The sequence below is a fragment of the Lynx canadensis genome, chromosome C1 (assembly GCF_007474595.2).
Source record: "Lynx canadensis isolate LIC74 chromosome C1, mLynCan4.pri.v2, whole genome shotgun sequence".
NCBI classification, from domain to species: domain Eukaryota; kingdom Metazoa; phylum Chordata; class Mammalia; order Carnivora; family Felidae; genus Lynx; species Lynx canadensis.
The window spans coordinates 166,625,421-166,637,383 of NC_044310.1; the positions used below are offsets into that span (position 1 = coordinate 166,625,421).

The 11,963-nt window shown below is 37.3% G+C and overlaps 1 protein-coding gene across 1 annotated transcript in view; it reads right to left on the minus strand.

Annotated features, from left to right (window-relative positions):
• CCDC141 (coiled-coil domain containing 141) overlaps positions 1-3,161 on the minus strand; it is a 204,809-nt gene extending 201,648 nt beyond the window's left edge. The window contains 3 exon segments of the mRNA XM_030326780.1: positions 168-290; positions 2,912-2,967; positions 2,970-3,161. Of these exon segments, the coding sequence (XP_030182640.1) occupies positions 168-290; positions 2,912-2,967; positions 2,970-3,009 (219 nt within the window). The 5' untranslated portion in view covers positions 3,010-3,161.
• Positions 3,162-11,963: the final 8,802 nt, after the last annotated feature.

The window sequence follows — 11,963 nt, forward strand, 5'->3', positions numbered from 1 at the left end:
AATGCTGGTATTTGCTCATAAATAACTATAGAGTTTTTCCATTATCTATGTGGCACTATATTAAAATGGCCATAGGCCAGTGATATCAGAGAAATCAAGAGGAAGTATAAGAAATAGCTTTTTATTTCTTTTTAATTTTGTACCTGCTTCACATTTTAATATCTTACCTTGAGCTTGGCCAAAAGAAGTTCATGATCATGAAGAAGTTTTTTGGTCTCATCTTGACTGCTACCAATTTCTAGAAGATTGGGCTGTGATTCAGCCAATTGAAGTTGTACCCACTTGCCACACTAAAAATAAAAATGAAATAAAATGTACTTTCAATTCCTCTTGTTCCTTCCCTTTTCTCTTTTTTCTTCTTTTCTCTTTTTTCTTTCTTTTTTAGTTTCAGTTATACTGTGAACACTTTATTCTTTTCATAGAGATAGGCCTTATTTAAATTGAAATCTAACAGGTTTAAATTTTTTTTAATGTTTATTCATTTTTGAGAGACAGAGAGAGACGGAGCGCAAGCAGGGGTAGGGCAGAGAGACAGGGAGACACAGAATCTGAAGCAGGCTCCAGGCTCTGAGTTGTCAGCACAGAGCCTGATGTGGGGCTCAAACTCATGAACCTGACCCCAAGGTCCTCAGGTTCATGACCTGAGCCCAAGTCAGATGCTTGGCTGACTGAGCCACCCAGACGCCCCAAAATCTAACAGTTTAATATAAATCCATGCACTGTTTTGTTTTTTATTCTTAGGGTAAATTCTTTTCTCTTGGCATATTGTATTTAAGTTGAAAATTGCCAAATGAAGAACACATGCAGTAGATTATTATTGAAAAGCACAAAGTTACAGAATTTGTGACACAATTGTACATTCTCTCTCTCACAAGACTTAATACCATAAAAATAGTGAAATTGCACCTGATCAAGCAGGATGCAAACTTCACCAAAGGGGAAAGGTTTTGTAAATGCAATTTAAGCTGATTAGTGTCTTTACCTTGACCCTGCTCATTCAACTGGAAAGAATAAACAGCAGATGAAGCAACAGACTTTTAACTTATAGTGAAATAAAAACATAACACTTTCCAACTTTTGTTGTTAAGTAATCAATAACGTGGGTATGAAAATGTCAATAAAATTAGATGTGTTTGACAACAGCCATATGAATGCAGCCAGCTTGTTTTCCACACTTAGGGCACTTCCACTGCTCCAAAATGTAATTCACCACTGCATTTCCTGAGGAATTTCTTTTCTAAGAAGCAACAACTGATGAAGCAAGGGGAACTACTAACAGGCACGTGCACTTGGATAAGCAAATCGCTGAAAAGAAATGAAAAAAAAGAACGTGTGGCCAGTCCAGATCATTAGTGCCTAAGACAGTTTTGAAACAAACCCATACAGATGAGACACAGACACTTCTACTCCTTTCTACTTTGAATAGCTTGAGATTTATTTGATATGGGGCACCAGTGAGTTAAAGAAGTTGTGGAAGGTAATCAGAGGGAACATTCTTAGAAACACAGTCTAGTTAAAACAAGTATTTCCAGTGTAATTTTAGGGTTTTTTTTCCTGTACTGTCAATTGACCTCTGATTCTCATATAGTTTATTCCATATACATTCTTCCTCTTCCTGCTCTAAGAAACGTTCCCTGTTTGAGGGAAAGAAAAGTTAGCTTTTTTTAAACAATGAGTTTGCCTCTTTTCCCTCATTGCTGAAATTTATAGTTACTCAAAGCATCATAAAATCACATGCAAATGATCAACTTTTGCTACTTCTGCTCCAGGCTTCTTTTCATGTTCACCTATTGCCTTTGAAAGGACTTGAGGGCAAGGTAGTCAGCAGAGGTGCTGTTTACATGAGGGCCAGGTCTCAAGAGCAATGGAATAATGCTGGTAGGAACACTTCACATTCAGTGTTTCTATAGTGAATCGTATCAAGTATAGTGTTCAGTATCAAGTGCTGCTTTCCTGTTACAAATTTTCATATTAACATAAAATTTGCAGCAACTACATTAAACTGAACAGGACTCGGTTCAGGCTTCTAACAAAGGCCAGAAAAATCATTCAACTCAGGCTGGTGAGGTCCTGGAAGTAACTCGCTGGTGAGCATCAGCTTGTTTGCCCGGTTTCCTTCATTAAACACTGAATTCCTGAGGTTGTGAACTGTCTAAATGCAAGCAAAATTCTTCAGAGATTTTTGCGGGACATGTTCATAGGAAATAAAAATCATGGATATCTTCTTCAACCTAAAGGCATGTGGCCATCTTTGCAATCAGCAAATTGTTTGACATAAAATATCCAATAGCCTTAAGCCTCAAGTGGCTTCCACCTCCTGCTGTTAAGGGCAAATTTGACGCATGCCCTTTGCACCTTCCTTGGCAGGGTCTTCACTCCCCCAAAATGTGTTAAGAATTTACTAGTGCCTTCCCCATGTCAAAACCAATGCTGTGGAGGGCACATATCAGAGCCTCTTATTAGGTGTTCCCTGCCCTCCATCATGCTCAAAACAGTGCCACTCCCTGTCTCCTGGGACCGACCTCTTCCCTCCTCCATCATATCCACTCTCAAAAAATCACAGACATTTTACTGGTCCACTTGACTCTCCAGCCTGGTAATCATGAACTTGTAGTCATGAATACCTTGTCTTTCAAAGTCAAACCGAAAGTACATGGTAGAGGTTTCTGATTTTGTTTTAATTAAGTTGCCCGCAGATGTTTTCCTACTAACTGAAAGAGAAACTACAGTAAGTAGCTGAGACTTAGAGGTTTGTTTCTGTTAGTTGCCAATTTAAGAAAGCAGGAAGATGTACTTGCTGTGTTATTTTCTATATGCTGTGTGCTGCCGACTGTGTGGAATGTTCTCTAGGATTATCAACACACAGCACAAAGCCAACAGCCACGGAGAAAAAAGAAAGTTGTTACCTTACCTTTACGACAGCTATAACAATTTTGGAGTCTCCGGCCTGAACAGCTACTGAACTGACGTCGTGGAAAACTCCACACCGGGACTTCCTCGGCTGGACATGGTACTTCAGAACCAGAATTTATACTCTGGACAGCCTCTGGACAGAAGTGTGTCTGCTGGTCATTTCAGAAGGCAATCACTGGGGTTACTTGGATTCATTCAGGGAAAGAGCTCAGCTTGCACTGATTACTCTGCCAAAAGGAAAGAACAGGAGGTTAAAAATAGACAACCCCATTGAGTTTATCGAGAGAGAGAGAGAGAGAGAGAGAGAATGGGAAAGAATCGCCACACCCCTAGAATGGTAACACTAAGTGCCTGTTATTTTTGCCATTATCTTAATTAGGGAGGGCATTTTCTAAACTCTCTGCCTATCAGCTGATGCTTGATAGCAAATGGAAAGAAAAAAATTACATCCTGACAATTCAAATTAGTTTTGCCATTGACTCTATACAGTTACAGTGGACTTTGAAACCAGCCAGTCATGGACCTGAATATTAATCTTTTTAAGATTTTTAAGTCTTCCTTATGCAAAGAAAACCCCCAAAAATGTACTTTAAAAATAAGTTCTAGAATTTGTTTTGGGATTAAGCCACAGAACTGCTTGTAATTTTAGACCAATTTGATTTTCTAAAACTTAATGTCTTTTGTCAAATGAAGTTTATGCAGCATGGTCACATTTTCTCAGAGCTTCATATATCTTAGGGACATTTTAAAAATATTTCAATGAGCAGTTATCAAATAGATATCTACCATTTCAGGATTTCTCTGTGACTAGTGCACTCCACTGAGCAGCATTTTTAATTCAGTTATCACAACTACCTGGGAGTAATATATCTTGCTATCACCTTTTAATTACATCACGAAAATGTTTTTTGTTTAATTAAAGAATAACATTGTATATTGTACACATTTTTTTTTAAAAAGGATAACAACATACTTTCAGGTTTGGTTTTCATTCTCCCCCCACCACCTATGCAGCTTCAAATCAGAGCTAAGATCAGCAGATTAATCCTATTGCTAGAAACCCAGCGTGTGCCACAAGTTGTCTGTGGTATTAAACAGCAGCTGTTGGATTCCCTGTCAAAGAACAGCTGAAAATAACACTGAAGTTTAGGTCAGAGGTCAGATGCGAATACATCAGAGATACTGACTCCAAAGCCGCTAGAGCCATTGGAAATCTCTGGGACAAAGCCAGAATGGAGGATATAGCAATAAACAGAGTGAAACAGAGTCTGCTCACTGTTTAAACCTTTAGCTCGTTTCAAAAGCATGCTCAGGTTCAGGCCTAATGTTGAGAAGACTGACTCAGAGCCATTGCTTTGTTTTGTTAAGGTTCGTGATAATATTCTTGAGTCAAAGTGGGGAAGTGCTTTCACATATACTTTGGTGTTCAGCAGTTATTTTTGTTTCTCAGAACGTGTCATGGCTGCTCTGCAATTACGTAGCCATGACCCAGGTCTTTGGTCTCAGCATCTGCCTGCTGGCCAGCAAAACGGAAACCACGCCTGGATCCCAGGTGCTGGGATCCACAAATTTGTCTGACCCATAAGGGTGCAGTTGGAACAAGCTTGGGAGAGTAGATACCAAGAGATGTCATGATGTCGAAAATATCATAAATGATTTCATTTCACGGCAGAGATGGAGAACCAACCTGAACTCTTTGTTGAGTTTGCCTCAGTGTCAAAGGCAGGTTCCTTCCACTTGAGCAAATAGTCCAAACAAACCAAAACAAACAGAGAAAAACCAGTTTTCCACTAATTGCCCTCAAGAAAAACCAAGAGTTGACAACTGTATCACATAATACCCACAACCTAAATTAAAATGCCCAAAGGAGCGTTGCTTAAATCACTGTGTACATTGTCAGCCAGAACAGCAAACAGTGACCTGCACCCAAAATCCACAGTGCACTTTCACTCCAAGTTAATCTTCTTGTTAGAAACTCAGTGTGTCATAGTTGCATACAGACCCTCAGGAGGCAGAGAGACCTTTTGTCAGCAGGCTGCAAAGACTATGGCTGGGAAAAGAGTGGTTATGTCCGTAAAGCTCCACTTCAGATGGAGGATTGTGTAACGGGTGTGGACGGCAGGGTGGAATGTGTGGCACCGCTGGCCCACACCAAGGCAAAGGAGAAGAGAGATAAAAAGGACAGAAAACATGGCTTCAAGTCTGATTAATTCCAGTTTAAGGACAAAGGGAATTAGAAATATTTAAGACTTTATTAAAAGATTAATCCAGCCCTTCAGCAGCAAAGGTAGTACTTTTCCCTTTTTATGTATAGATGACCTTTCTTTGTTAAGTAGATGGAACAGGCCTGGGGTGTTGCATTAAGAAATTGTTTTCTATGTTAGGAGACATGAAAAATAACATAAACTGCATGCATGAATTTAGGTGATTTTTGACTAATATTTTCAAATTCGAATTCTTGGCTTTAAAACCTTTAGAAGACTTTAATCACTTTTTTCTCTCTGTCCCTTGCTTTCTATTTTCTTCCTTTTTGACTTTTTAGTCCTTTCCCCTTTTACAGAAGGTCCATCCATACCTAGCTAGTTTTGAACCTTGACCTGTGTTTCTTCATCTAGCATGATATTTAATTACAACTTGCACCATTAACACTGGGAAACAGTTTGGAGAATAGTTGGTATAAAATATATTGTACTACAGAAACTGGTACACTATAATTAGTTTTTTTTTTTTAAAAAAAGCTTTTTGAGATACAGTTTGTTTATACTCCACCTCCCCTATCATCAAAAAAAAAACCCAAAAAACCAAACAAAAAAACAAAACAAAACAAAAAAAACACATACACACACAAAAACCAAAAACAAACCCCAAAACCAAACCAAAACAAAAAACCTTACAGGCATTCTCATATCCTTTGAAGTTTATGGAGGATCTTTCAGGGGTTATTATTCTGTCTCTGTTTATCCCTCTGGGAAATGCCTGTTTTTATACTAGCTGAATTTTAGTGAAGCATCTTCCATGGGGTATATCAAGCCCATCTTCCATGGGCTATAACTGGATTCTAAAGAGTTACAAATAGCACTTTTTTCCCCCAATATTTTTTATTATGGTAAAATACACATAACATGAAATTTACCATCTCAACTATTTTTAAGTGTTCAGTTCAGAGACATTAAATACATTCACTATGTTGTACAACCATTACACTTACCTATCCCCATAACTATTTTAATCTTGTAAAACTGAAAATCTATACCTGTTAAACAATAGTTCTCCATTCCCTCCTCTCCCAATCCCCTGGCAACCACCATTCTGCTTTCTGTCTCTATGATTTTGACTATTCTAAATACTTCACAGAAGTGGAATCATACAGTATTTGCAGCTGGCTTATTACATTTAGAGTAATGTCTTCAAGGTTCATCCATGTTGCAGTATCTGTCAGAATTTCATTCCTTTTTAAGGTTGAATAACACTCCATCGTGTGTGTGTGGTGTGTGTGTACACCACATTTTATATTCATTCATCCATCTGTGGACACTTGTGTTGCTTCTATATTATGAATATGGGTGTACACATTATCTCTTTGAGATCCTGCTTTCAATTCTTTTGGGTGTATACCCAGAAATGGAATCACCATATTATATAGTAATTCTATTTTTAATTTCTTAAATGTGAGGAAACATCACATTATTTTCCATGGTGGCATATAGCACATTTTAATAAAATATAGGTAGCTAGTAGTTGAAAACTTGATCATGTGATTACATTTTACTTTTGTCTATAGATATCACATTAAAAACATATTTTTGGGGTGCCTGGGTGGCTCAGTTGGTTAAGCGTCTGACTTCGGTTCAGGTCATGATCTCACGGTCTGGGAGTTCGAGCCCCGTGTCGGGTTCTGTGCTGACTGCTCGGAGCCTGGAGCCTGCTTCAGATTCTGTGTTTCCTTCTCTCTCTGCCCCTCCCCTGCTCATGCTCTGTCTCAAAAATAAATAAAACGTTAAAAAAAATTTTTTTAAACATATTTTCTTGGAGTGCGTGGGTGGCTCAGTCGGGTTAAGCATCTGACTTCGGCTCAGGTCATGATCTCCAGTTCATGAGTTTGAGCCCTATGTTGGGCTCTATGCTGACAGCTCAGAGCCTGGAGCCTGCTGCAGATTCTGTGTCTCCCTCTCTCTCTCTCTCTCTCTTTCTCTCTCTCTCTCTCTCTCAAAATGAAATAAACATTAAAAATTTTTAAAAAATAAAATTTTTAAACATATTTTCTTTGTTGGAGTATATGTGAGGTCTGCTCATTTCTTCATAGAGAATCACAGGTGTTTGTCTTAATTAATACTATCAATACTTAAACTTTATAAAGACAAATTAGATAGACCTGACATAAATAAAACAGAATGAGTCTATTTATCCAGTTTAAAATTTCAAGGCAAAACTTCCTCTGCTACTATTATTGTTAGCAGTAATAATAGCTACCATTTAATGATAGTTAACTATATGGCACAAACTGGGACAAGTGCTTTATGCTCTTTATTCTATTTAATCCACTAATAAGACTGGAAGACTTATTTTCCTGACTTTATAAATCACACATACACACTGATTTACTGATACTCACCACTTCTTGTTCAAAATTTTCTGCCTGGGTTTCAAAGCTATATATGTCCTGGCCCCTTCTACCTGCCCAATGACATACACCATTATTATAATTCAGTTGTTCTATGCAGGAGTATTATCCCCTTCTTCCCTTCTTCTATCCACTTAGGACCAAAATGAAGTACCAACTCCTTTTAAAAGTTGAAATACCTGCCTTTATATTCCTCTTTTTTAAAATAAGACTGTTCTCAAAATTTAATAATTATATATTTATAGTACACATTTGCTTTGTTTCTAACTATTTCATTTCCATTAGTATTATTTCTCAACTAGATTTGAAGCTCCGTATGGAAAGGAGCCATGTCTTAACATTTTGGAGGATCTTTTCAGACCACCTCCTAGGATTATCGCAAAGATTAAGAGTTGTTTACATAGAGTGCTTGGAAGAGGACCTGGTATTTAGCAAGTGCCATATACAGAGCTCAACACTAGGCACAGAATTGGTGCTTATAAATACTGGTTGATTGACTGAATCACATTATATAAAACAAAAAGTTACTTTTAATTAAGTCAGTATTTATTCATGCAACCAACAGTTATTAGCATTTGCTCTATGCCAATCACTTAGGCATTAGAAATACAGCAGTGAGTGAAACACAGGTCCCTAACCTTGAAAAAGTGATATTCCAGGAAGAAAATATGGATCATAACCAATAAAATAAGCAACCCAGATAAAAATATACTGTGATAAAAACTAGGGGAACAACAACTAGTAGTAGTTTAAGTAGACTGAATCACATATTTAGAATTTTCCAGAGAAATCAGGGGATACGTTCAGGGTATTTCTATTAGAATATAGAGACTAACAGGAATAATAAACTGATAGTTGTCACAAAACAACAACAACAAAATAAATCACCCAATATAGCAAAGGCAATGAGTTAGGAGCATGGGTTCTGAAGTCCCACTGCCTTAATCTCCCTGTGCCTATTTCCTTACTGCAAATTGGGGATGATGGGAATACCTACATCATATTTTTTGAAGGAGGAAAATAGGTTAATATTTGTAAAAACACTTAAAACAATGTCTGGTACATAGGTGGTATTCTGATAGGCATATGTGATTATTTCTAAGATGAACAATATCTGTTAAGGGATATCCTAAATCTAGCAACCACCAAAAAATTTGAAACAAATTTTTAAAATTAAGGTGAATTAAAACACATGCTTAACAACCCAAATGGATTAAATATATTAGAAAGACACAAAATATGCATTACCAGGGAGGAAATTATTTTACTATAATCAGATGGTAGAAGCATTTCAGTGAGTCATCATTTCTAGAATTCATCTTTATCATTCACTTTAGCCAAAATTTTTCCTAAGTCATTTTTTATATTATTTAATACTTCTCCTGTTATCTCTCATTTATTTTAGATTACAAGCATTCTCGCTTAATTGCCATTCATAAGTAAATGGAAGTTGCTCTTTCCTCTTAAAACAGCCTCCATTCTAGCCATCAGCTTATTCTTCTATGCATGTATTCACTTGTTCATTCATTGAGTATGGTTAAATACCTACTAAGTGTCAGGCACTATTCTAGATGCCAGGCACACAGCAATACACAAAACAAGGTTTATTCACTGATGGAGTTGCCTTTTGGTGGAAGAGACATAATCAAATAGGGAACAAGAAGTACATATATAATTATGTTAGGATGTAATAAATGTTAAGGAAAAAAAATAAGGCAAGGTAAGGAGAGAGAGTGAACAGGAGAAGAGGGATACTTTTAGGAAGGAGTCAGGAAAGGTGTCACTAATAGATGAGATTTGGTTAGAGACCAGGATTAAATTAAAAAGGGCAAGACACGCACATATCTCAGGGAAGAACATTCCAGGTAGCTGGGGCATGATTAGGTTATATTTAAAAAGCATCCAGTGTAGGTCAGGGTAGCTGGAGCTGTGTCTTGAGAGAAAAGGAGTCTGATGGAACATGAGCCCTAGAGTTAGTGGTGCCTAGTTCATCTAGGGTCCTCTCTGTAGGTGCCTCTATATCCTGGTTTGCTTGGGGCAATCATGGTTTACATCTGTTGCCCTGGCATAATTACTCTTAAGGCCCTTTCACTTGTAAGAGTCCTATTTGGATGATAAATTATGTGGCTACCCTGCTATTAAGCTGAAGTAAGGACTTTGGATTTCATTCTGAGTGAGAGGGCGCAGTGTTGCAGGGTTTTCGTCCAAGGAATGACATCGTTTGACATAACATTGTTAAAAAAAAAAAAAAAAGAAAAAAAAAAACAAAAAACACTCTTTGTGGAGAAGAGACTGTAGGATGAACTCCTTAGTACCCAACACACAAATACCAACACAATGCTCCTTTGGGATACTTCTTTATAGTGATATAAGTTTCACTTAAGAAGAATAACATATCCAAAATATCATGTCTCCTTTTGACAGTTTTATTCTTTCTGTAAATGGACTTCCAAAGATTGTGTTACTAAACATATTTAATGACATATAAATCCTTAGCTTTTCTGTAAGACCTGGAAGAATAATTATAAACAAAACTTCTGTATCCAGCAAATTTCCTATCTATGAATGGTAAGGAAAATAAAACAAAACTCAGGCAAATCCAAAGAATACTTGGTCAAAAGATCAAAGGTGACTTGTGTTTATTATAATTTTAAGTAACTGTATACCAAAGATGGTGTGCAAAATATCAATATTTGTGTACATCTTTTCTTGAAAATTCTCCATTGAGAGAAACGTATGACCTGGAAAACTGTCAAATATATGTGTAGACCCCAATTAAAATGAACAGTAACCATGTGACTATTACTGATTTGGGAAAACTCCTTTCTGAATGAGAGAGCTGTATAATATTTCAAACCAGAAAAAGTTAAAAAAGATCACTAAAAAACTTTCATGTGCAGTGTTTATTTTTTAAAGTTTAAGTCACAAGACTTCCTACCTGTGTTGAGCTGTGCTCTTAGGCTTTGATGTAGCAGGGTTCACTGTCTGATAGAGTTCCCTTTAACATAATGAAGTGTCCTAAGAGTTACCCTTCAGAACAGTGGGTGGTTGGTTATATGAGAAGATAGGAGTCTTAGTCAATTTGATTTTGGAAATTTAAATTTCTTTTGTTTTTCCCAACTGTTACTAAACTCTAGTTGAGGCTGAGAATTTCCATCCCAGAGTAATCCCCAGGGAGGCCTAAAGAGCAGAAGGTCTTCCAACTGCTTGGGAAGCCAGCACTGACACTGAGGGGAAACTGTCACTTCTCCACGCAGCAAGAGTTTTTGCCAAGGAAGGAAAAATCATATAATGTAAAACCCGAGGACATAAAAATCAGATATCCTACAAAGGATGGTATTAGCCATGGATTCTAGCAGGAAGTATATAAAGAGGTAAAAGGAGGAAATGTGTCGTTTTAAAACATGAGGTTTTAGTAAGAAACATAAAGATATAAAGAAACAAATGTAAATATGTATATTGCATTTGTGTAATAATATGCATATGTGTGCAGATATGTATATCATAATAACTTTTTAATGTTTATTTTTTATTTTGAGAGAGAGAGAGAGAGTGAGCATGAGCAGGGGAGGGGCAGAGAGAGGGAGAGAGAGAGAGAATCCCAAGCAGACTCTGTGCTATTAGCACAGAACTCCACTCAGGGCTTGATCTCACAAAACATGAATCATGACCCGAGCCAAAATCAAGAGTGGGTCGCTTAACTGACTGAGCCATCCAGGCATTCCACATATTTTATATAAAATAAGGCTCTTTTAAGTAGTATTACAATGGGCTTTCTCAGTTATATGGGATGATGTTTCATAATTTACTAACAGTTTATTGGCATCAGTTTAATGACAAAGCCAGTTTTAACAAAATTCTACTGTAGATTATATTTTTTAAGGCCTGAGTTTCTAAAAATTTACTGTATGGACTTTAAGATCTGCATCCTCACTCCAAGTAAGAATGCCTCATACCAGTGTTCACACAGAGGTCCCTTGTTATGAGAATCTTCATTTTTGTTAATGCATCACTCACCCAAGTCATCGAACCCAACATGAAAGGCAATGATTGCGGAGAATGTCCGGAAGGATAAAGTTACTAACACCTGCAGGAAAAAAGATATTCATATCCTAGGGGTTTTAGGGAAAACAGGAAACAAGATGAGAGAAACTCACAGAAACCTGGAAATCAAACATGGAAACAAAAGTAGCAGCTCATTTGTGCCCCACCCCACACAACTAACACCACCCTAAGCAAACCAGTTTCCTATCACAAATTCCACATCACAAAGGAAGAACTTCAAAAGCAAAGTCAATTTACTCTATGTAGAGTTTGGATTCTGCTTCTGGCATGTCCCTGCTTTAAGCTCCTGCTATCAGGGTGAGCTGATGACCTCACCACAAAATGTTTGCTGAGCACCTGCTGTGCACAGGCCCTGATTTCCTAT